Source organism: Rutilus rutilus (genome assembly GCF_951802725.1).
Source record: "Rutilus rutilus genome assembly, chromosome: 17".
Classification (NCBI taxonomy): domain Eukaryota; kingdom Metazoa; phylum Chordata; class Actinopteri; order Cypriniformes; family Leuciscidae; genus Rutilus; species Rutilus rutilus.
In genome coordinates, this window is record NC_140230.1 from 46,491 (window position 1) to 73,407 (window position 26,917).

A 26,917-nucleotide genomic window follows, 5' to 3' on the forward strand; every position below is an offset into this window, starting at 1 on the left:
GAATAAGAGTGTATGTGGATTACAGTGCAGGAACTCTGTCCTTCTACAGCGTCTCTGACACAAAGATCCCCATCCACACAGTCCAGACCACATTCACTCAGCCGCTCTATCCGGGGTTTGGGGTTGGTCCTGGATCATCAGTGAAACTGTTGATGAATGAGAATAGATTGTAGAGAGATTCTACCCATAATGCTTTGAGCGTCATGATAAATCAGTAACAGTGAGATGTTACAGAGTCTCTTATTTCCTCTTCATTACATTAATAACACAGCTGAACTTCTGTCACTGAAATATCATGTCAGAATAACTGTGTAATAAATCCTCATATAGACATCAGTGTGTGTGACGGTGTGTATCTGTGCTTTTCTCAAGCTCTGTTTGTGTTGATGAAGATCAGCTTCATTTAGTTTCACAGTAGATTCACATCAATCATTTATAAATCATGTAGAAGTGGGATTTGTTAAACATATTTTAATCCAGGTGTATTTTATGGGTTCAAGCACTGAAGCCGCTGCAACATTATTATATTTGCAGTGTTTTATCAGTTATTATTTTCCTGCTCTAAACATGTCTGGGCGTCAGAGACTGTACGTCATAAAGATCTCAAGCTTGGAAATAAAAGAAACTTCTCCTCGACTGTTTGATCCAATTCACTCGAAACTCATGACAAAACGTCATCAAAAAAACCCTGACACATCAAAACACTGTGAAGATATTAAATGATCATTTTTATGTGTTGATCTGTATCTGCTGAACGTCACGATCAAACCCAACGAATCCTGATGTTCATCTTCTCTGGGTCACATGATAACACACTCTTCAAATATCACTCACACAATTCAACAAACATGGCCGTCAGCAGCCAATCAAATCACAGCAGCTAATGAGGTCAATTCATAATGTCTGACTCTTATGATAATTAACGTATATGTGTCAAAATGAGGCTGTGTATCTAATCTTGTGAGATTCGGCCACATGGTGGCGCTATAATAAGCAACATTACGTTTTTGCTAATAACTCTGTTTCCTAGTAGTGAAGCTTCGAAACACAACAAGCACTGAAAATTGATAAAAGAACAGATATTATACAGACATCTGATATTTAATCTTATTAGATGTTTAGTTCACTGCATCTGATGGATTATACTTTCAATAAAACACTTGCAATGTGTTTGTAAAAGCTGTTTTAGTGCATGTTTGGCCTGAGTTACTGCATTCCCTGTTCTGACCAGCAGGAGTCGCCAGCGTGTGGCGATTCCAACGATTCGAAACACTGAACCATTTTGTTCAGTTGATTCAGAGCTTTGAACAGCTTGGTTTCTCCCATCACTAGTCGACTCTGAACTTCACAAAAGTACACAACTGGACATTCTGAGGACTGATGTTTGCTGAGCTTCAGTTTTAAAACACCAGCCGTTATATCAATGGGAATGACAGATGACGGCTGTAATATTAATGTTCTCAGCTCTAGGATAAGAAATCAATCGATCCACTTTCATGTGTATGTTTACTGCACTTTAAGATGAAATGTTTCCTCACATAAACCTCTGTTTACACCTGTAAGTTCAGTTCTAAGTCTTAATAACACACCTGTTGGGAATCTAACTTCTCTCATACTGGAAAGCACTGCTTTAAGTTCATGAGGATCGATTTTCCCAGTTAAGGGTTAAAAACCACAGAAGATCCTGATAATGCTCCTTTGGACGAGATGAGAGGCGTCATGATGTTACACACACACACACACACACACACACACACATTCTTGTACATCTACCTTTATGAGGACATTCATTGACACAATGCAATCTCTAGCCGCTAACCCTAACCTTACCCATCACAACTGAGTGCCTAACCCGACCCCTGACCCTTAATCTCATTATAACCTTATCCCTAAAACCCAGTCTTGACCCTCAAACAGGCCTTTAAAATTACGCATTTATCGATTACATCATGTACAGACTGTATAAGTGTATGATTTAACTTTTCCTGATGTTCTAGTGTTAAAAAAAATTGCAATACATATCGTATCGGCACCCAAGTATCATGATAGTATTCAGAGCATGTGAGCGGAGTGAAGCGGTGAGAATCTCCGCTCATCGCTCACTGAACTGTTCACCCCTCCGCTCGCCCGCTCAAAGCTACATCAGGCCGCTCCGCTCATTTTCGCTCAGCGCTCAACGCAGTTTGCTTCGCGCTCCACTCAAATCACCCCCCGCTCGCTCCAAAAAAGGAAAAAAAATCTACATGTTAGACTAGATTAGATTCAACTTTATTGTCATTACGCAAGTACAGGTACAAGGCAACGAAATCGAAATGTATATCACTTGTAGAAATGTCACTATATACATCACGAAATGTATATCACTTGTAGCGGTCCCCAACCTTTTTTGCGCCACGGACCGGTTTAAAATCAGACAATATCAGACACGGACCGGCCTTCAAGGTGTGTGGCGGATAAATACAACAAAAATGATTAAAATGATACGACTGGCATAAAAACGGGGGTATTTTTTTAAATTGCCTATAATAATAAACGTGAATCCAATGTGTAGGCCTACTCGCAACTTTATTAACAGCGTCCTCTAACATCGCGCAGGCAAATGAGAAAGTCTGAAAACAAACAAAATGCCCCCAAAAGAAAAAAAATCTCTATGTTTTCAGTGCTGATGCGTTCACGTAACATGTAAGGGCACCTAAAAGCTGTCACAACGAACCGGCAAAATGATTATGAATATGTAAAATATAGCAGAAGACAGGTCTGTCGGCTGGAAAGATGCTGACTCGTGATCTTCGCAGTAGTGAACGCGCCTGAGAGAAATGCACATTTCATACGGGAGAGCAGCCTGTTTTCTTTTGTTTTGAATTGTTCTGTTTAAAAGTAGACATTTCAAGCTTTATATATATGTCTCAGGTGTGTGAGGCAAGTAGCCTAGGCTATACGCTGAGTTTCGGTTCATTCATAAGACAAACTCCAGGTTCACGCCGGCGCCTTCGTATCGTGGTTATCTATTTTCTAATATATTTACTTCTTATTAAATCCAGACAATTGGTTGATGAAACCTTGATTAAAATTAAGATACAATTAATACAAAAACGAAATTAATTTTAAAGACAGGCTTTGTGCTTTCTGTTTGAGGTCTGAGTGAAAGTTTTAAAGCAGTCTTAGTGCCGCTTTCAGAGCGCTCACGTCCGTAACGGAGAACTGTCCCGTCCATAACATTTTTTTTTTTTTTTTGTATAAATTTCTAAATAAATGTGACTTATAGTCCAGTGCGAGGCTAAGCCTATGTTTTTTCTTCTTCATGGCGCATTTTTTGACTGATGCGCCTTATAGGCTACTCCGGAGCGACTTATATTGATAGGCTACACCTGTATGAATTCTCATTTTACTTTTTGAACTCCATTATTGAGCCGAGTTTTGCCTGAAAATAGTCTACTGTTGATGACTGTGCAAGACAAATGGATTCAGGGTCAGGCTTGACTGAGCATGCTTCAGACTCGTGGTGTGAGCGGAGCGGAGCGAAATTGGAGCGGGAAATGCGACGCTCCGTCCTTTTGAAATTGCCGCTCTGCGCTCTGTCCAAGATCCGCCCGCTCGCGCTCCCCGCTCGCTCCCGCTCCACTCCGCTCACATGCTCTGATAGTATTGAATCGGGAGATAGGTGTATCGTCCCAGCCCTACTATCCATGATAAAAGTGCATCTATCCGTCATAAAAGTGCATCTATCTATTTAAAATAATAGTATATCTATTTAAAACTTAATGACTAAAATAACTAGCTTCCGGCAGACGACCTAAGCATCGATTTACGGTGGAAGAGTAACACTAGACCCGACCACTGATCTATATAATGACTGGATAGCTCATGACGTTCTAAACTGCCACTAGGCAGTGAAGCCACCGGAAGTGTTCGAGCGGCCATCTTACGATTCCCTACCAGCAGAGGGCTCCAACGGCCGTTATACAGAGATTGGTAGCTCCGACGGCACTTTTAAGATGACCCGCTGTGCAGCATACAAGTGTAAAACGGCGTTCACAAAAGGATGTAGGAAAAACTGCCCACAGGTTGTAATTCAAGCCCAATAAGTAGTAATTTATATGCAAAATTGTCGCTATGCCCGTGTTGTTTTCTCCGAGGCAAGAGCTGCCGCTTCTTCAAAAAAACAACGATAAAACAGTCAACAGTAGCCTATAAGAAACCTCAGAGCAGCAATAATCACAAGTGTCCAACAGCGACACCATTTGACAGCTTCAAAAGAGCTTCGTGCAGAGTCCGTTTACCGTTACATTAACCCATACAATTTGTATTATGCATTTCCTGAACATGTACTTGCTAATCAAACACTTTATATGAACAAACTACTAATCTATAAAACACAATCGGTCTACCGACCTTTTACTGTATTGTGTCAATTGATGTTGATATGCGCGAGAGAGAGAGAGCAATACAGCGCTCGTGTTGTTTGAAGACGATGAGGGTGCGCGCGCGCGACCGGGGCTCTCGCTCTCTGCTTGTTCTTATGCGCCCTGTCCACACTGATCTAAATAATTCGTTGTTACGATGCCTTGAACGATGAACTAATTCCCTCCCTCATTTTGATTTAAAGAATTACAACGTGGCTACAATATAATAAAACGAGGGAACAAATTAGTATAACGTGCTGAGGTATTATCATTAATAAAAACAATATTCACCTGAATATTCACCAATTCACAAAAATATAGGTCTTTACCTTTCACTATTTAATTAATAGTATCAAACTGTTTTTCTTACCTGTGAAGATAGTTTTTCAGTGAAGGCCGATAGTGTTCTCGTACAGCTTTTTATTCCTTTTGCAAAGAAATTGCCGTTTTTTAATAAGCAGGAAAAATTTCCGACTTTAAACAAATACCCATTTAAATGCTTAGGATGTTTGCGTTGTGAGAATGTACAGGGAGACTTTAGATTTAAAAACTGTGTCTCGTTAGGCAATGTTTTCTCAGTCAAATCATAAAATTTCCTATTGATTCAATAGAACGCGTGAGCTCACTAGGGAATACCAATATGGCGGCGCGGTGGCTTCACTGTTTATGACGTCATGAGCTATCCAGTCATTCTATATAGATCAGTGGACCCGACGCACAAAATATTGATGAACGCGGTTGACAAGCCCTGTTTGTTTGAATCGCGAGAGGCGTCACTTACAGTCATTACGTTGTGCGTCACTGCCCTTGTAAAGCTTGGAAGAAGCATTTTTTTATATAACTCTGATTGTGTTCGTCTGAAAGAAGAATGTCATATACACCTAGGATGGCTTCAGGGTGAGTAAATCATGGGCTCATTTTCATTCTTGGGTGAACTATCCCTTTAATGCAGTGGTTTTCTAACCTGTCCTGGAGCACCCCAGCACTGTCTCCCTTATCTAGCACACCTAACTCAGGTCTTGCTGTCTCTACTAATGAGCTAATGAGTTAAAATCAAGTGTGTCATCTAAGTGAGATATACAAAATGTGTAGCGCTGGGGGTCTTCAAGGACAAGTTTAAAACCACTTATTTAGTCTGTGTGTTGGGTGAATATATAATATATACATATATAAAAATGAAACATCATGGAACTTAAGCTGGACTGTGACGCTATTTTCTTCTAGAAACAAACTTTGTTGCATTATTTTCCTGTTATCTCTGTAAAGCTGCTCTGAAACACTGTGTTGTGAAAAGCGCTGTAGAAATAAAGCTGAGACTCTGATTGGCGTGTCATCAGTTTTGCTACTTAATGTTTCCTCATGGATAGATGTGAGCTATTTGAGTTCAGTTTGACACTTGAGGTAATTATATTAAGTGTTTGGTGTGTCTGTGTGGTTAAACCGGTGTAAAATGAGGGTATTTTTTGTAAAGTTGGCATGTGTCTGAAAGCTGGGGAAGTGAATTAAATGTTTTGAGAACTGAATGAATGGTTTGGGAAATAGTGCCAACTGAATCAGTTATAGTGTGTTAGCAGTCGAGAAAAAACGTAATCACAACATTAATGTTTTAATGTTGACAGCCCTAATATATTTGCATTTATGAATTGAAAAATGCAGACAATAGAAGATTGTTTAGTGATTTGGATTAATAAAAGACTGAAGTGCTGCAGGACTAGCCAACAGTAAACACTGAAGCGATCTGATTGGCTGTAGGATCAGCAGAGGCCAATCAGCTTGTACCATGAGGTGATGATGTGTAAAGGACCTCTAGATGAAAACAGCTGAAATCAAATGAATGCAAGGGAACTGATTCACATAATACTTTATTAGATTGATAAGGATTGAGCAGATAGAGGTGTTTTCCACAGGTCCTCCTCACATGGGCCGCTCTCGGGGTCGAGTGACGAACTGCCACCACAGTGGAGGAAGATCCCCTTCCCTGCGGGCCGGAGGAAGAGCCTCAGACTTGGGGCCCTCAGCAGGGGTTTCAGCCTGGAGCTGCTGGACCTGCAGAACAAGAGGATTCAGCATTAGTGGGGTCACTGGGGGGGATTCAGCATTAGTGGGGTCACTGGGGGGATTCAGCATTAGTGGGGTCACTGGGGGGATTCAGCATTAGTGGGGTCACTGGGGGGATTCAGCATTAGTGGGGTCACTGGGGGGATTCAGCATTAGTGGGGTCACTGGGGGGATTCAGCATTAGTGGGGTCACTGGGGGGATTCAGCATTAGTGGGGTCACTGGGGGATTCAGCATTACTGGGGTCACTGGGGGGATTCAGCATTAGTGGGGTCACTGGGGGGGATTCAGCATTAGTGGGGTCACTGGGGGGGATTCAGCATTAGTGGGGTCACTGGGGGGGATTCAGCATTCGTGGGGTCACTGGGGGGGATTCAGCATTCGTGGGGTCACTGGGGGGATTCAGCATTACTGGGGTCACTGGGGGGATTTAGCATTAGTGGGGTCACTGGGGGGGATTCAGCATTACTGGGGTCACTGGGGGGATTCAGCATTCGTGGGGTCACTGGGGGGATTCAGTATTCGTGGGGTCACTGGGAGGATCCAGCATTAGTGGGGTCACTGGGGGATTCAGCATTAGTGGGGTCACTGGGGGATTCAGCATTAGTGGGGTCACTGGGGGGGGATTCAGCATTCGTGGGGTCACTGGGGGGGATTCAGCATTAGTGGGGTCACTGGGGGATTCAGCATTCGTGGGGTCACTGGGGGGGGATTCAGCATTAGTGGGGTCACTGGGGGATTCAGCATTCGTGGGGTCACTGGGGGGATTCAGCATTAGTGGGGTCACTGGGGGATTCATCATTACTGGGGTCACTGGGGGGGGTTCAGCATTAGTGGGGTCACTGGGGGATTCAGCATTCGTGGGGTCACTGGGGGGGATTCAGCATTCATGGGGTCACTGGGGGGATTCAGCATTAGTGTGGTCACTGGGGGATTCATCATTATTGGGGTCACTGGGGGGATTCAGCATTAGTGGGGTCACTGGGGGGGGTTCAGCATTAGTGGGGTCACTGGGGGATTCAGCATTAGTGGGGTCACTGGGAGATTCATCATTACTGGGGTCACTGGGGGGATTCAGCATTAGTGGGGTCACTGGGGGGGGTTCAGCATTTGTGGGGTCACTGGGGGGGGGTTCAGCATTAGTGGGGTCACTGGGGGATTCATCATTACTGGGGTCTCTGGGGGGGATTCAGCATTAGTGGGGTCACTGGGGGGGGTTCAGCATTTGTGGGGTCACTGGGGGGGATTCAGCATTAGTGGGGTCACTGGGGGATTCATCATTACTGGGGTCACTGGGGGGATTCAGCATTAGTGGGGTCACTGGGGGGGGGGGTTCAGCATTTGTGGGGTCACTGGGGGGATTCAGCATTTGTGGGGTCACTGAGGGGGGTTCAGCATTAGTGGGGTCACTGGGGGATTCATCATTACTGGGGTCTCTGGGGGGATTCAGCATTACTGTAACAAACAACCCAATTAGAGATTTCCTCATTTAAGGGTTCATTGGGGTAACAAACGACCCGATTAACCGGAGTAAACTGAGCCGATTCATATCACACTTCATATGGTAACTCGACCTGTGCTTAGTGAAAAATAGGTGTCAATGAGCAGTACTTATAACCAGATTCATCACAATCTAATTATGATGGTGGCGCCTGAGCAAACAGTGTTTCATTAGTTACTGTCTCGGTTTAACAGTTTCGTCTAATGCGTTACTACATACAAATGTTAAACAAAGTAAACTATACAAAAATGTATTATAGCTTTCGCTTATATATTATTAATAACAGAAAGGCAAACACTATAATACCTTCTGATTTACTCTCAGCATTAAGCAAATACACATTTATATAATTCAAACAAATCGTTTATCTAATAAGCATTTAATTTCAGGAAGCTCGCAGACGTAAGCCGCGCTACACTAGACACTGTAACAGTCCAGACTCTGCGGCATCTTTTTATAAACATGAATTCAACATATAACAAATAATAATACATTCAAATTGTAAAAATATATAAAAAAATGCATTCTTTTAACTTAGCCAAGAGGTCAAGCCGTGACACATTCGCAGGTAGGGCTTCACTAGACTCAGTTAAATGTGAATCGTTTGACGTGAGCTGGTGTTTCCGGTCTGATGTGTTCACATGTGTATGAATGAAGTCAGTGGACCGTGAGCGTGTGTTTAGATGTTTAGATGATCTTCTGAAGTGTGTGTGATCGTGTTATTCTGAGCGTGACGATCGGTGAGTGTGAACCGAATGCGGACACGAGAGTTACGCTTCACTGGAGACTGTGTTGTATGTAAATAAGTGTTTGCCATTCAAGTTTTTTTTTTTTTTTAAATAAAGAAAAGGAGAGTATCTGTTTTAAAGCCCAAACCCAGACAATTAATACCAGGTTTAATCTTCTGCTGCACAAGTGGATTATGATAGTTTTCATAACTCCAGAATTACTACATAAATTTGAATCCCCAAATTCCCAATCCATGTATAAAATGCCACCTAGAGAACTTTATCTCATTGCTTATGGAAGTGTCCCCAAGTTCAACTTTTCTGGGAAAGGGTTTTGCATCGCTGGTGGTGAAAATGTCCCCAAATGTCCTAAACTTTGCATATTTAATATTTTCCCTGTAACTTGCACTGTAACTAGCTAAGTAAATGTTGATCTTCTGCTTATTACAAGCAAAACTTGTAGTCTCTCGCAATTGGAAAAACACAGAAAGCCCTAATTTTAAACAATGGTTACAGGAATTGGCTTATGTTTGGCTTTGGAAAAACTCACATATATTATTAAGGGAAAACCTGAAAAATGTTTTTCAAAGTATGGAATCCCTTATATTTCCCAAATCCCAATTATTTTATTGTCTGTGTAACCTTGGACATTGTGTGTATGTACAGTTTACCAGCACCCCTGGTAAATATGATCAAAGATGGCTGTAAAATATAGATCTGCGTTGTTTATCCTTTTAAACTTTCATTCAAAAAATGCACAAAAATATAGACTCTCATTGAAGTGAAAGAATTGTAAGCAGTGGCGTGGCGTGGGGAAAATTTCTGAGGAAGCCAATTAAGACACAACCTCTAAGCTGTGTGTTTTAAGGGGTGGGGGCAGAAAATCATACATTACCATTTATATGTTGCTATTTGGATGAACTATTAGAGCGCCCAGCATCATCTTACCGGGACTTACGCTTGTTACAATCCAACACTTTGAGCACGTAGATAACTAAAATATGTTGCGCATACAGCTCAACTAACGCGATTGTTATAAAGGTGTTTGAACAACAAAACACATCCTCTTGCACATATTTGACAATCGGATTTATCAGATATATGTGCCTGCGGTGTGACAAGCAATGAAAGACGCGTCTCCATGGGAACCATAAAGTGATACTACGATCAATAACGGTTGCCTTGAAAAACTTACGTGTGAAAAGGTTGTTTGTAAGGCTTACATTTAAATGTGTCTTTGTTTTGTTTTGAGTGTATGGTCAATAAATAAATGAATTAAAAAGATGGGCACAAAACCACAAATCTTCCGCTATTTCATTCATTCATTCATTCATTGACGATGATAACGTGATGTGATTGGCCTGATGCCAACAAGTTCATGGCTTCCCTTGACACTGTCCTGACCAATCACAGGGGAGCAGTGTCGTGACAATAGTGTCACCTGATTGGTTAATCATTCTTTTTTTTTTCTATCAAGGGATGCCAACTCAGCCTGGCCTCCTCACAGACACAGGGTGCAGTACCATGCTTTCAACGCTCATTCACCATGTCACTTTTATAGGGGCGCTGTTTTACACATCATAAAACACTCAGTAATGAATGAAGAGAGACGATGAGGAGATGACAGAAGGATTACGTAAACTGTGAAAACAAAAGTGTTTATTAAATGACGATTATATTCTGAAAAAGTGAGGAAGCCTGGCTTCCCTTGGCCTCCGCAAGAAAACGCCACTGATTGTAAGTGGGAGTAAATTCACATTATGAAATAAATGTTTTTCTCCTAAACACATTGGTCATAAATATTGGCACCCCAACAATATTTGTACAAATAAAATATCTCAGAAGTATATTCCCATTAATATTTAAAAAAATGTATCACACCAGGGTGACTAGGAACATGAAATTGCCTAGCTATGACTTCTTGTTCCACAGGAGTTTAAATATAAGGAAACACAAAGGCCAAATTCCCTAAATCATTCATCACACGGAGTAAAACCAAAGATTATAGTTCTGATGTGCATCAAAAGATTGTTGAGCATCACAACATAGAAAGTGGCTGTAAGAAAACAGCTAAAGAATTGAAAATCCCCATTTCCACCATCAGGGCAATAATTAAGTAGTTCCAATCACCTAACGATGTGACGAATCTGCCAGGAAGAGGACGTTTATTTTTTATTTTATTTATTGGTTTATTTGATAGGGACCATGCAAATTCATGCACATTGTTGTATGAAAATACACCAAGTAAATATGCCAGAATTAGTAAAAATACTTTTCATCTGCAGTCCCTAGGCCGGTAACATAAAACTAACAAAGACAGCCAACAATCATACAGCATTCATACACTATAACAAAACAATATACATTGACAAAACAAATGATAAAACATGATAAAAAAAAAAAAGACATTATTCATCCACCTCTATACTGCATTTAATTTAACAGTGAAAGTGTATGGGTAATAAATAAGTGACAGTTAAAAGAGAGTACATCTCTGGTTTTCTAGGAGCCACTGTTTTCAGTGAGTTTTGAAGGTATTGAATGTGGGACACTCTCTTATCAGAAGGGGCAAGCTATTCCAGAGTTTACCGACTAATTCCAGAGTTTTCCGCGGGGATATTTGGGGATATTTAATTTAATTTAATTAATCAATCAACAATACTATTGATCAGCATTACCAAACGTGAACGTTTTCAACTAGAAACAAACATTGATGTATTATTTTAATTTAATACTGTGAAGCTGCTTTGATACAATCTGTATTGTGAAGAGCGCTATACAAATATACTTGACCGCCTATAGACGCGTGTCCATATTGTCTTAATGCACGGCGAGGAGGAGAGTTTGAGTGGCCAAAGACTCTCCAAAGATCACAGATGGAGAATTGCAGAGATTAGTTGAGTCTTGGGGGTCAGAAAGCCTAAAAAAATATATATCAAACAACCCCTACATCCCCACATGTTGTTTGGGAAGGTTTCAAGAAAAATGCTCCTTGCTCCTCCAAAAATAAACTCCAGCATATTCAGTTGTCAGACATGACTGGAACTTCAAAAGGGACCAGCTTCTACTGTCAGATGAAAACCCACCGGATGTGTTTGATGCAAACAGGGATGAAGAGTCCCCCATGCCTACGGTTAAATACACTGCTGGATCTTATATGTTGTGGGAGTCTTCTTTAATGTTTGCTGGAGGTCCTGGACATCTTGTTCAGAAACATGGTATTATGGGTTATAGCAAATACCAACAGATAAAAAAAATCAAAACCTGACAATTTCTGCTAGAGATCTTATAATGGGCCGTGGTTGGATCTTCCATCAGGACAACGGTCCAAAACAAACATCAAAATCAACACAAAAATGTGTCACTGAGCACAAAATGAAGCTTCTGCCATGACCGTCCCAGTTCCCTGACCTGAACCCTGTAGAAGATGAGTGCTGAACTGAGGAGAAGCGCAGGCAATATGGATCTGGGAATCTGAAGGATCTGGAGAGATTCTGTATGGAGGAATGGTCTCTGATCTCTGGTCAGGTGTTCTCCAAACTCATCAGGCATTATAGGAGAAAACTCAGAGCTGTTATCTTGGCAAAAGGAGATTGCAAAAAGTATTTAATAACAGGGAGCCAATAATTATGGCCAACGTGTTTTGGAGAAAAGCATTTATTTCATAATGTGATCCCCCACCCCCCACTTTCAATTCTTTTACTTCAATGAAAGGATCAATTTTAGCAATTTTTTTTAATGAAAGTTCAAAAGGAAAAACAATGCAATGCATCTCTTACAGCCATCTCTGATCATATTTACCAGAGTGCAAATAATTCTGACTAGCACTGTATAGTATAGCTGTTTGTAGGTTTTGTTTTTTTCCTCCTGTTTAATGTCTCTATATACAGTGAGGAAAATAAGTATTTGAACACCCTGCTATTTTGCAAGTTCTCCCACTTGGAAATCATGGAGGGGTCTGAAATTGTCATCGTAGGTGCATGTCCACTGTGAGAGACATAATCTAAAAAAAAAAATCCAGAAATCACAATGTATGATTTTTTAACTATTTATTTGTATGATACAGCTGCAAATAAGTATTTGAACACCTGAGAAAATCAATGTTAATATTTGGTACAGTAGCCTTTGTTTGCAATTACAGAGGTCAAACGTTTCCTGTAGTTTTTCACCAGGTTTGCACACACTGCAGGAGGGATTTTGGCCCACTCCTCCACACAGATCTTCTCTAGATCAGTCAGGTTTCTGGGCTGTCGCTGAGAAACACGGAGTTTGAGCTCCCTCCAAAGATTCTCTATTGGGTTTAGGTTTGGAGACTGGCTAGGCCACGCCAGAACCTTGATATGCTTCTTACAGAGCCACTCCTTGGTTATCCTGGCTGTGTGCTTCGGGTCATTGTCATGTTGGAAGACCCAGCCTCGACCCATCTTCAATGCTCTAACTGAGGGAAGGAGGTTGTTCCCCAAAATCTCACAATACATGGCCCCGGTCATCCTCTCCTTAATACAGTGCAGTCGCCCTGTCCCATGTGCAGAAAAACACCCCCAAAGCATGATGCTACCACCCCCATGCTTCACAGTAGGGATGGTGTTCTTGGGATGGTACTCATCATTCTTCTTCCTCCAAACACGTTTAGTGGAATTATGACCAAAAAGTTCTATTTTGGTCTCATCTGACCACATGACTTTCTCCCATGACTCCTCTGGATCATCCAAATGGTCATTGGCAAACTTAAGACGGGCCTTGACATGTGCTGGTTTAAGCAGGGGAACCTTCCGTGCCATGCATGATTTCAAACCATGACGTCTTAGTGTATTACCAACAGTAACCTTGGAAACGGTGGTCCCAGCTCTTTTCAGGTCATTGACCAGCTCCTCCCGTGTAGTTCTGGGCTGATTTCTCACCTTTCTTAGGATCATTGAGACCCCACGAGGTGAGATCTTGCATGGAGCCCCAGTCCGAGGGAGACTGACAGTCATGTTTAGCTTCTTCCATTTTCTAATGATTGCTCCAACAGTGGACCTTTTTTCACCAAGCTGCTTGGCAATTTCCCCGTAGCCCTTTCCAGCCTTGTGGAGGTGTACAATTTTGTCTCTAGTGTCTTTGGACAGCTCTTTGGTCTTGGCCATGTTAGTAGTTGGATTCTTACTGATTGTATGGGGTGGACAGGTGTCTTTATGCAGCTAACGACCTCAGACAGGTGCATCTAATTTAGGATAATAAATGGAGTGGAGGTGGACATTTTAAAGGCAGACTAACAGGTCTTTGAGGGTCAGAATTCTAGCTGATAGACAGGTGTTCAAATACTTATTTGCAGCTGTATCATACAAATAAATAGTTTAAAAATCATACATTGTGATTTCTGGATTTTTTTTTTTAGATTGTCTCTGACAGTGGACATGCACCTACGATGACAATTTCAGACCCCTCCATGATTTCCAAGTGGGAGAACTTGCGAAATAGCAGGGTGTTCAAATACTTATTTTCCTCACTGTGTATATATATATGTATATATATATATATATATATATATATATCTCAATTGCCATAAAACATTTATAAAAATTAAATAAAAAAAATCAGTCAACCACTATTCTTAAGCCGACAGTTCAGACGGTCTTGTGAACCCGGTTAACTTGAGTTGCTGAGTTAAGCATGTAGAGATCAATAATACATTTTGCCTATATATTTTCTCAGATATTGTTTTTAATAAAGGGCACCACCTGGTGGGGGTTTCAGGATGTGCACATTTGTGGAGGGAGACGACAGTGTTCACAGACACAGTAACTTGAGTTTCTTTATTTCATAAACTATTTGACGATCAATCGAATCGGTCCCAAAGACACTAAAAGAGCCTTGGATAAGTGCATGTTGGGAAAAGTAGTACTAAAGAAGTAAATGGGGCTCATCCACTGCTTGATTACCAACATTCTTCAAAATCTCATCTTCTGTGTTCAGCAGAAGAAAGAAACTCGAACAGGGTTGGAACAACTGGATGTAAATGATGACAGGCGTTTCATTTGTGGGTGAACTGTCCCTTTAAGAACGTGCATGTAAACAAAGTCAGTGTCGTGTTGGTTTACGAGGGATTGCTTTAAAAATAATGTTGTGAATGGATAAATCATTTACACTAACTGCAATATTTCACAAAAAAAAACTTGTTTTAAATTCTGATATGTTGACTTTAAGGACATATAGATGTTAGTGATGAGGTGGCGAAGGTGTAAAGCATGTGGTGTGATGTGTGCAAGGAGAAGCACCTCTCGATCCCAGCTCTGAGCCCGAAGCTTCTTCCACTGCTCCCTCTTAGCAAAGTAATCCGGATACATGGCTTTCTCCGACGGGTGCCAGTGATCCAGACACCACTCAGGGACCTGGAGGAGAACAGGGAATCAATGACAGCAAGAATGAGTTGAGGAGTTCATCAGCTCCACCCAACCCACGCTCAGCAGATCGGGTCCACTTCATGCCCACACACGGAAGATGCCAAACCGGGAACAGAGCTTTAATACGTCTCAAACAGTGTGGCCATGGCGAGGAAATACATTTATGGTAAAAAGAAACATTAAATCATGTACATCTATTCTAGTAGACCCCATAAACTAAACCTGTAAATGAGCATGATTGGGCCCTTTAAGAAGATTCTACATCTATGATTTACTCTCTTGCTGCGTCTCAGTTTGTCTATCTATACTACGCCCTACAAGTATGAACCCTTTTTGTGAAGAAAGAGTAGATACTTTTGAGTGTGTAGTAGAAGAGTAGACAAGCTTTGGGACACACCATCACATCATACAATTGCATCTTTAACAGTTGCTCTCTGTCGCATCCGGACACACAACCTGGCATGTCAATCATCGGAGAGAAATGCAGAAGCTTGTCGATCTGCAGTCGCGGGTCTTTCAAATGAAGAGACTCTCCTCATATTAATGCAGAATGATGCATTTAAAGCTAATGGTCAAACAGATCTTTATAAAAGTCCCAGGGCTCTACACTTACTTTTTGAACAAGGAGCACTGGTGCGCCTAAATAAAAAAATTTAGGAGCACAGACAAATATTTGGGGGCACAGTCATTTTTGTTGTATAAGTTTATCATTATAGTTTTATTATTAGAATTATTCAACAATTAAATTTGCAATGCTCATTGTAAGGTTAAGAACATCAGACCAAAACTTTCAAACAAAAGATTTTCATTTAATTCTATTTTATCGTCATGTACATTTAATTTATCATTGTATGTAGGCCCTATGTATGTTTCACATTTTATCTGAAATGAAGATCATGTCTGAGTCACTTGGCCAAGCTTTGTAGCCTGGTCGTCTTGACCTCTTTCCAGCAGACAGCCAATTTTCAGCACATTTTGTAGGATCAAACAGTTCCAGGGAGGGCCCCTCTGTGCTGATCCGAATTAGTAGGGCCCTATAAAATCAGTTTTATTTTTTCCCAAATTCCGTTTTATTTTTTCCCAAATTCCGTTTTTTCCGTTTTAATTTTTGCAAATTCCGTTTTAATTTTTGCAAATTCTGTTTTTTTTTTACCCTTTACTAATTTTAGTCGTAAAAAGAGTGTTTTTAATGTTAATGATTAAAATGTACACAAATAAAATAGGAATGACCCTAAATTTATTGAGGTAACAAACAAAATTCTCATTTTAAGAGATGTTAAATGTGGTTTGGTTTGTTTACATTAGTGAATGTATTAGGCTAACTAACATGAACCACGAGCAATACATTTGTTACTGTATTTATTCATCTTTGTTAATCTTAGTTAACCCTAACCCTGTATTTTTAATGTTACTTCACACAGTGCATTAAGCTAACTAATGTTAACAAATACAACTTTTCATTTAAATAATGTAGGCTACTAAATGGTGAAATTAACATTAATAAAGATTAATAAATGCTGTAGAAGTGCAGTTTATTAATAGTTAATGTTAACTGATCTAGTTAACTAGAGTTTAATAAATGGAACCTTATTGTAAAGTGTTACCGATTTTGTTATTCACCGAACCGATTCAGTGTTGGACAGATCAGTTGTTTTAACCATTCATTAAAGTGAATCGGTTCAAAGGAGTCATTAGTTCGCGAATCGGACGTATCATTAGCAGACTTGTACGCGTTTGTGTGATTATCCCGCCAGTTTTAGGACATCGCACAAGATTTGTCAACACAGAAAACATTTCATCATTGGATAGGTTTTGTTTAGTTTATTGAAAGTGTTTTTTTATGTAAGCTGAATGGGCGGAACGCTTTTCCGAGAAGAAGGAAAGGTAAAAAAGGTTTTTTTTTGTTTTTGTTTTTTTCACAATCCACACACAGCGGTAGCCTAATTCAGGAAAAAAAAAAAATCCGAATGCTCCACGTGAAACCTCGTTCTTCCGATCTTTAACCATTGTGTCAATTCTCAATTGATTTAGATTAATAAGCGCGAGGGAGTGAGAGAGAGCAAGACAGTTTGAAGACGCGCGCGCGACCGGGCCTCTCTCTCTGCTCGTTCTTTCAGTAATATGCGATTCCTCAGACATACGTTTTTCTCCCACACAAAAACAGAATTTTATTCCAAATATGTAAAATTCCGCATTGACACTACATTCCGCGTTAATTTGCCAATTCCGCGATTCCGTCCGCGATTGCGGAAATTATAGGGCCCTAAAATAGTTCGTGTGTGGGCACTGTATTTTTTTTTTTTTATGAGGCTACAGACTAGCTACTGAAGATTTAGGCCTAAATGACTGATCTCCGGGTAATATAGTGTCCTACTCTGCCCCTCCTCATGATGATGTATTTGCAGCTATTTCTATAGAAAAATGCTGTCACTCGCACGAGTGTGCCCGAATATTTTTTCATGTTCGCACGCTGAAATATTTACTCGCATGTGCGAGTGAAATGGGCGCACTGTAGAGCCCTGAGTCCACATTGTTATTGCAGATGAAATACAACACGGATAAACAATCACTCAAACCCTTATTAGGCCATGAGACGGGACCCCAAATTTGGGCTACCGGTACCATTTTGAGGGATTCAATTTCTTTTTGATTTTCATGAAGGTACACATCTCTTGTGTTGGAAAATGTGTGATAGCATCCGATCCATGGTAGCTTTCATGAGAAATCAACACTTATATCATCCTATCTCAAGGTAAGGTGTTCAGTGACTACAAGAGAGAAAAATGCTTCTATAATCCAAACGGTTGTTCTCTTCTTTTGGAGAGTGTAGGATCTTGAAGACCATCAATAACAGAACCAAAATTCAGTGGCTTTTCAGAAATTGAGTAGGTAATCACCTGTCCATCATTATAATTTGCTGTGTATTCTTAAAAAAAAAAGAGCTCTACCAGATCGATTAGGTGAATGGTTGTATTTTTCTGGAACCAGATGTGATAGAGACTTTTTTGCATTGGAAGAGACCGTGTCGGGGCTTTAAAACGATGTGTCAACCACCTTTCTAGGCCTCTGGGGCGCTGGTAGTAGTAACCAAAAACTACACACATTTTTCAAATACAGGGTCATATACACAAACATCAGCATGCGGTTTAATCCCTCAAAATGGTACCGATCAACCCTCTGTCTCACGGCCTATATCTAAACCTCTCACCGTCGGTCGCACATGCAGTATAAGTTTATAGCTAAATAAGTTAAATAAATTAAGCTAAATAAGTTTTTTCCTATTTAGCACCAAAACTCTGGAACAGTCTACCTACCATTGTCCGGGAAGCAGACACACTCTGTCAGTTCAAAGCTAGACTAAAGACACATCTCTTTGACCTAGCATTCACATAACACATTATAGACTTCTATAATTTAATGTTAGGCTGCATAGATTAGGTCAGCTGGAACCGGGAACACTTCCCATAAATCCTGATGTACTCGTTACATCATAAGAAGAATGGCATCTACGCTAATTTTAGTGTCTTTTTTTATCCCGAGGTTTTCCCGCAGCCTGCCGGATCCAGGCCGTATCCAGACCTGATGAAGGACCTTCGCCTGGATCCGATGACAACGCAGTGCTGAAGTGCCAACTAGTCTCTCCCTATGGAGGATCCCTTTCCCACTCTACAGATAAAGCGTTGTCGGGAAAATTAGTTTCGCGTATCTACCCCGAAGTGACAAAATAAAATAAAATTCTGTATCAAAATTTATTAGGAAAGCCCAGTACTTTGTTTAGGCTTGGTCTGTAGGGAATTCCAAACCTGCACACATATATTCAAACGCACATAACCATAGAACCCGTTCTTAATGCGCATGTGAACGCCATCAGCGTTTCTCACAGGATCGCGTTTAAAGTCTGTTACCCCTTTTCCACCAAGGCAGAGCTGGTGCTGGTTCGGAGCCAGAGCCTAGTTTCAAATCGGTTCTTTGTTTTTCCACCGCCAAAGCACCAGCTCCGAACCAGTAAAACTGGTTCTTAAGTAGCACCAAATCATTGCAGGGTCTAGAACGGAGCCAAGAAAGAACCGCTTGCGTCAGAGGCTGGGGGCGGGGTTACCGTGGCCAACAAGACTGAAGAGAAACTTGTGACCGCCATTTTCAAATAGCAGCTAATCGAGCTAACAGCAGCTAAACACGATGGACGCGATCTAAAATATAAATCTAAGGCTAAAGTCGGCATCGTATTGTTAAAAATAAATGTTATGTACATGCCGTTACTCTCGCTTGTAATCTCCGTCTGTACAAATAATGGCGAGCCGTGCGAACACGTTGGATCCGCCGTGTTTGGATGCCGATGTAGGTCCGCAAAGCAACGTGCGCCATTGTTGATGATGTGTTTGTGTTTGGCGCCGCCGCGCTAACGTTGCTGAGAAAGATGAGACGTAGCTGTGACGTAAGACCTGGCTCTGCGTTGGCTCTTTTAGCCTGTGGAAAAGCAAACCGGTTCTTTGGAGGCTTGTCAGTCGAACCAACTCCGAACCGGCACTAGCTCTAGCTCCGAACCAGCACCTGGTTCTTGTTGGTGGAAAAGGGGTCTGTGTAGAGAGAATGGTGTCGTCTTAGCGGCCCCTAATTTAATAACAAGTGATCGTTGCTACGGAAGCAAATCATTCAAAACTAACTTTAGATGGAAAATAACTTTATTAAAGAACCGCTATAAAGCCAAAACAATCTCTGTTACCTTAAATTATACGTTTATCTCTGTAAAGCTGCTTTGAAACAATCTACATTGCTAAAAGCGCTATATAAATGAAGATGACTTGACTTGACATATCCGCCATGTTTTGTCGTTTTTTAACACTTTTTACTGGTGTTTGTAGTTCCTCCTCCAAAGCGCAATGGGTTGTGGGTAATATTAGCCGTTATAGTGAGCATGGATCCACACTTCCAAAATCCACCGGGAATAGTAGACCATCCGGGGACTTCTGGCACACTCTCTTCAACACACTGTGCTTCGGGACACACTTATTCTAATCAACATACAGTTTAGGATGGATAGTGTGGACTTAGATGATCTTGTCAAGACTTTTTGAGAAGAAAATTCACAGTTCAACTTGAACTTTAGTACACCGCAAAGGAAAAACTAATATTTGCGTACGCTTTTAAGTAGGACTGTCACTAACGATTATTTTGGTAATCAAGTAATCTGTCGATTATTGTGACGATTAATCGAGTAACCTGATACTTTTTTTTGTGGTAATAAAAATAGACCTACGCCTATAAAATAACTTAAAATACATATATAACAACGAGGCAATAATAATTAGTTCAAATAAAGGATCAAAAGCAAGTAATCATAAGGTTATATAGAACAACAATGTTAAAATACATAATATAATCTTAACTTATGTAAAAAAATTAAAATAAAATAAAAATGTATATATAGCGGCGCGGTGTTATTACACTACAGCAGATCTAATCCTTGTTTACTATTGGACAAAAGACATTCAATTCAAATGTCCACTTACTCTTTAATAGATGACCACTTTTACGATTTAAATGCCACAGCTACTGCAGTTTTAAAACATGCTAACCCAGAGCGAGTTAGGGTTAGGGTTAGGGCGAGGGGTTAGGGTTAGGGTTAGGGCGAGGGGTTAGGGTTAGGTTTTTTGAGGATATTACAACAGCCCGTCCCCCTCCTGGTTTTTCAAAAGGGTTCCGGGACTGAGGATATGCACTGGCCGACGCTTGTCTGACTACCTGTCGGGCTCAACTTCGGGACTATAGTGGGAGATCACTGCCTCCCCAATGGGTATCAATCACTACACTTTCGTGATTCTTTACCGCTGGACCGAGTATGGACCCCATTACACTTGGACAAGAGTCCCACTCGATCCCATAGTTTTAATCCGACTCAGATTAAGAAGCCACTATGGGTCCCTACCGAGTAACTATGGGTAGCTATAGAGCAGGAAAAATCAATAGATGCTACCTCGAAATAAAAAAGTTCCACATGCTAACCACAGAACTCCTTTAGGTTAGAGCAGAATAAGCCTAAATCTAACTCGACAAGGCCAAACTGAACTCTATCCACACGAATCCACTTACGGTCAGGTTAGAAAGCCTCCCTCGGTACAACTCAAACTTCCTGTTCCCCCTAAAAACGTGTGAGGGGGAAATATTCAAGACACTCTCGTCAGTGATGTACCTCAGGCTCCTTGGGTGTTTCGGCCCTTTAAACACCAGACACCCTCCTCTGAGGCGGCCTATCCTGGATGATCAGTCCAGGATGAGTGTCTCATAGCCAATCTCTAATCGCTAATTGAACTGGACCAGATCCCCAAAGACACTGTGGTTGGGTTCCGGTTTCACGAGTTTTTACCGAAATTGAAACTAACCACTCTTTCCTTTTCTTATTACAGGACGACCGCTGACAGTGCCTACCATCAAAAGATCGAACCTCCCAGGTAAGAACATGAATCATTTCTCCTGAAAAACTCACTGCTCTTCCTCTTTTCCATTACAGGACGACCGCTGACAGTGCCTACCATCAAAAGATCGAACCTCCCAGGTAAGAACATGAATCATTTCTCCTGAAAAACTCACTGCTCTTCCTCTTTTCCATTACAGGACGACCGCTGACAGTGCCTACCATCAAAAGATCGACCCCTCCAGGTAAGAACATGGATAATTTCTCCTGAAACTTAACCACTCTTTTTCTTATTACCGGACAACTGCTAACCATGCTGATCCCCGAATCGGAACTGCCAGGTAAGAGGGTTAGGGTTAGGGCGAGGGGTTAGGGTTAGGGCGAGGGGTTAGGGGTTACGGTTAGGGCGAGGGTGAGGGGTTAGGGTTAGGGCGAGGGGTTAGGGTTAGGGCGAGGGGTTAGGGTTAGGGCGAGGGGTTAGGGTTAGGGCGAGGGTGAGGGTGAGGGCTTAGGTTTTTATTCTGAAATCGTGATGAACAGTTGGCATAGAGTCATGCTGATGTATCCTCCTGTGTTGATTTACTGATCTGATGAAATGGTACGCAACCCAAACCCATACGCAGAGATGTGGTTAGAGACGCTCCACGCATGATATCAGTTCATGTGCATCATTACTGTGAACGCAGCTGCTCTGAGACACACGTAGCCTACACACACATGCACACGATAGCAGCGCATGTATATAACACATGCAGGACATATATTAAATGGTTTTAATACACTGTGCAGTCTAATAATGCGGTTCATGGACTCTCGTCGACGGAGCGCGCCACTTCCCGTATTTTGCCGGTTACAGGACACAAGTAAATTGCAATCAAGGACTCTACTTCCAAGAGATTTGTCTCCAGCTGGTAATTAGACCAACTAGGGCTGCACGTTTTCAAGTTTTTCATTAACCGTTAACCGAGGCCCTTAGCGGTTAATACTCGGTTAACCATAGTGTGCGCGCCGCAACCCCGAGATAGGCGTAATTTGCGGGTGGGACATGTCCCCACCACTATTTTCTAAGGTCGATATTGCCCCCACCACTTTTGAAACATCTCGCGGCACGAATACCAATACAAATAAACAAAACATCTCCAGTTAACTAGCAGAGCATTCATTTCGTTCGTTTTTTTTTTTTTTTTGGCGATCTAGCACTGAAATGTTTTGTTTTTTAAATCAAGTGATCAAAGTGCTCGTTGCCGCTGCGATCGAGAAGGGTCTTGTAAAACGTGCTGAGGTATTATTAATTCGTGGCCACGAAACAATTCACCTGAATATTCACCAATTCACACACCAAAAAAAGGAATAAAAAGCTGTACGAGAATAGTCGGCCTTCACTGAAGAGCTATCTTCACAGGTAAGAAAAACAGTTTAATAATTATTATTAATTCGTGGCCACGAAATAATTCACCTGAATATTCACCAATTCACAAAAAAATAGGTCTTTAGCATTCACTAATTAATAGTGTCAAACTGTTTTTGGCAACGTTTTTGGTTGAGGAGATTCCCCCCCTTCTATGTAAAGCGCTTTGAGGTCTCAGAAAAAGCGCTATATAAATGTAACAAATTAACGTTGTAATTCGTTAAATCAAAATGAGGGAGGGAATTAGTTCAACGTGTCCACGATTTATTAAAACGAGGGAACAAATAAGTCGTCGTAACAACTAATTATTTAGATCAGTGGACAGGGAGAGAGAGAGCCCCGGCCGCGCGCGCGCACTCTCACCGCCTTCAAACAACACGAGCGCTGTAGGCTATTGCTCTCTCTCTCTCTCGCGCATATCAACACAATAGTAAAAGGTCGGAAGACCGATTGTGTTTTATAGATTAGTAGTTTGTTCATATAAAGTGTTTGATTAGCAAGTACATGTTTAGGAAATGCATAATACAAATTGTATGGGTTAATGTAACGGTAAACGGACTCTGCGGGTAAAACTGCTGGGGTAAAGCTGTGGCTCTGCGGCTCTGCAGACAGATATTATTGTACTGCGATCAGTGGCGCGGATACTATGTTTGTTTCTGGCTCGCGCACAGCCTTCACTCTCGGACGCGCGCTTTCTTTGCCTGCTTCATATTAGAAAAATGGTCTAGCGGTCTCTGGTAGTGCAAAAATGTATTACTACAACTAAATTCAATGCACGCCATTGACGCCACTTAACCGAGCAAAATGTTTCACTCGGTTACGCAATTTTTAACGGTTAATCGGTTAACCATGGACACCCCTAAGACCAACACACATTCCTCAGACTCAGCAAACCCTGTAGTGCTCGTAGCGAAGCGTTAGCGCGGTCCCCCACCTTGTAGCACTCGTAGCGCTCGTAGGACGTGCCTCCAGGCGAGTCGGGGAACAGGTAGGGCTGCGGGTGCTGGTTGGTCCAGAACTCCTCTTCTCCAGCCTTCAGCATCAGGGTGGCCTTCACCAGGTCCTTCTCATGCTTGTTCTCATCGAAGCGCGCTCGCAGCAGACACGCGTAAAACCGATATTTATCCCTGGAAGAGAACAGAAACTGCTGATGTTTAGATTGTACACACAAAACATTGTCTGTATTTTCGTATTTTTGCCTGTTTCCCGTTCATCTCCTATGCTGGTCATCCCTGACCTTGAAGACCATGAGTGGGACTTCTTTACCACCACTTACACTTTTCAAATCATGCCCTCACTTTTTTTGTGTGTTCATATACGAAGTGCCATAAAAGTTAAATTGTATAAATGTATATAATTATATAAATAATTATCTGTCCATGGGGTTAGAAAAGTAATCTTGTTTCTGTTTGAATTAGGATTATTATTCTCACCCCATGCACAGATCATTTTGCTTGTTTTAAGCAAAAACTCACTTACTTTTGATTAATTCCCCTGGAAAACAAGACATAATATGTGTGTGTGTGTGTGTGTGAGTGAGAGAGAATAAGTGTTACCCGTTTATAATATGTTTTCGCCCGATCTCTTTAAAGTCAAAGTGCCTATCTATAGTAATTAAATTTCTCGTACCATTTGCACGCAAAAACTATTTTTGGCGTGGCACGAGAAATCAAATTAATGCTATAGATAGGCACTTTCACACACTCTGCCCGGGTTAGACCCGGCTTTAGAAGAGGTCAGCCCGGGGTCAGCCCAGTGAGAAACTCCATCTGAGATCCCGAACAGCGAGGACTCAATATCAACACAACTCGAAGTTAGAACGACAAAAGACGCAAACAAACGCCTGTTCTGAACACGAGAAACTGAACTGGATTATATACAGTTTGAGCAAAGCGATCGCCATCACATAAATGCATCTCAGTATATTTCAATGTCACTTTACATCGATGTGCAGGAAAGGTCATGTAGTTCATATCTAACCAAACACAGGAGTTAGCATGAGATCGACCGCAGTGTTTATGTTCTCAGATCGGCCGATAAACACGGATTCAAATATATACACCTGCACCTATCATTCATAAAGCTAACCCTCACCTGAAGATGCACCAGGACTCGAGGTGTCTCAGGGACTTCTTGTAGAGTCGCAGGACCTTCTGCTGGTGGGTCAGATAGGCGGCCGCCATGTTGCGCTGAGTCGCTGCGGTACTGCGCGTGCGCCTGAGAAACAGCCCTAAAGATTCGAATCTTTAGTTTCGAATCAGTGCTTCGGGAATCGGGTGGATTGAACCTGTGGTGAACTCAGAACCGCTAAAAGTAGTAAGAGTACTAGTATTCAGCACTGGTTATTCTGAATTTAAAACATTTAGTTTATCAATACATTTCCAGAAATCGTTCCTGTTTTTAACTGTTACTGACGAATATGCACCACATTAAGTTTTATTAGTTTATGCTAAATCTGTGTAATCCTGAATGGCAATTTTATATGCAATATCTATATGATTTAAATGTAAGCCGAAATGTTTTTCAGTGTAACTGACACTGAGCCAGTTTTATAATTTAACTTAAGAAATGTTGAGTATAATTTTCTTTAAAAAGTTTTTAAAACAATGTTGTTACAAACTTGATGTTACACAAAATAACAGCTACAAATTAATAAAAGACTGCACATTATTCAGATAATTTATCTTTAATGGAATTTACTGAGATTAAAGGCGACATTACACTTTAATGAAAACACTTGTAGGCTAATAGTGTGACCACCCGTCCAGCTTTGCGTTGTACCGATTACAGGTTATGTTTTAGTGTTAGTATCATGTCCCACATTGTCCCACACCAACTTATAATCGTCCCACATTTGGTCTGTTTGATTGGTGGTCACCCTAATGCTGCATTTACACGCTTTGACCAGCAGATGCTAATGACGTCATTGGCCAGCAGATGTCCTCAGCGCGTGCATTTTCCAAACAGTGAATCATTTTGAAAAGTAATCGGTTCAAATGATTCGAAGCCTCGCTTAAAGCCTCCACTAAAGTCACCTTCACTGATTCCAGTTCAATGTTTTACGCCCTTCCCTCTTTACTTCCTTATGGATTGTATACACCGTTCTATAGGTCTTTACAGAAAACTCTTCTTACGCTGAAATGATGTTGATTTTTTAAACACATTTTCTATTGCCTTTAAAATCCCATAAATAGATAAACTATCTTAAACACTTTAACAATTATCTAAGATAATTTATTAAACACACATAACATTCAGTTGTCATTCATTTTATTTATACAATTAAACAGTTAGAATCTTTAGAGTAAACTTTCTGCAGTACAAATCTTAAAACTAAACAGCAATGAAAAACCAAATATAGAAAAGACATTCACATTCATGCAGTCACACATAAATGTACAAAAATAAATTCAAATCTAATATAACTAGTCTATAAATTACAAATGAACAGATATTGAGAAGTTTAATCAAGAATAAAACATAATTATTAAGTTGCCGAACATTCCTGTTAGTCACCATTCGTTATCATTACTATCCTTTTTATTATCAATAAATGAATGATATAATAGTCTGAATACTCTCTCTCTCTCACAGTAGATGACAGGGTAACTATACCTCGAACAATAGGCACTTTATAAAGAAATCTTACCATTGAAAATAGAGGACAGAAAAATAGAGCAGATAAATAGTTTTCCTTTGCTATTATTATTATTTTGAAGGCAAGTTCTTTCCTCTTGCAATATTCAGTTGTTCATGTCCCTTTGTTATATTTTCATCTAATTCTGAAGTGCAAAATATGAAGGTGTTATTATGAGCGAAACTGAGGAGAAAAGCCACACAAGAGTATCTGTAAATTTCAGTGGTGGAAAGAGTACTAAATAACTGTACTTAAGTAAAAGTATTGCTACTTAAGTAATAATTTACTTCAGTATAAGTAGAAGTACTGAAAAATAATATGACTCAAGTAAGAAGTAAATAAGTAGTTTGCTTAAAAACTACTCAAGTAACTACGTTACAAAGTAGTA

General features: G+C 40.8%; 1 protein-coding gene across 1 annotated transcript; it reads right to left on the minus strand.

The window, feature by feature from the left end:
• Nucleotides 1–6,249: 6,249 nt before the first annotated feature.
• ndufb9 (NADH:ubiquinone oxidoreductase subunit B9) lies at nucleotides 6,250–25,219 on the minus strand. The gene is made up of 4 exons (XM_084435659.1): nucleotides 24,987–25,219; nucleotides 23,827–24,019; nucleotides 14,947–15,060; nucleotides 6,250–6,449 (listed from the first exon to the last, which is right to left on the minus strand). The coding sequence occupies exons 1-4, from the start codon at nucleotides 25,073–25,075 to the stop codon at nucleotides 6,318–6,320; spliced, it is 528 nt and encodes a 175-aa protein (XP_084291785.1). The 5' UTR covers nucleotides 25,076–25,219; the 3' UTR covers nucleotides 6,250–6,317.
• Nucleotides 25,220–26,917: the final 1,698 nt, after the last annotated feature.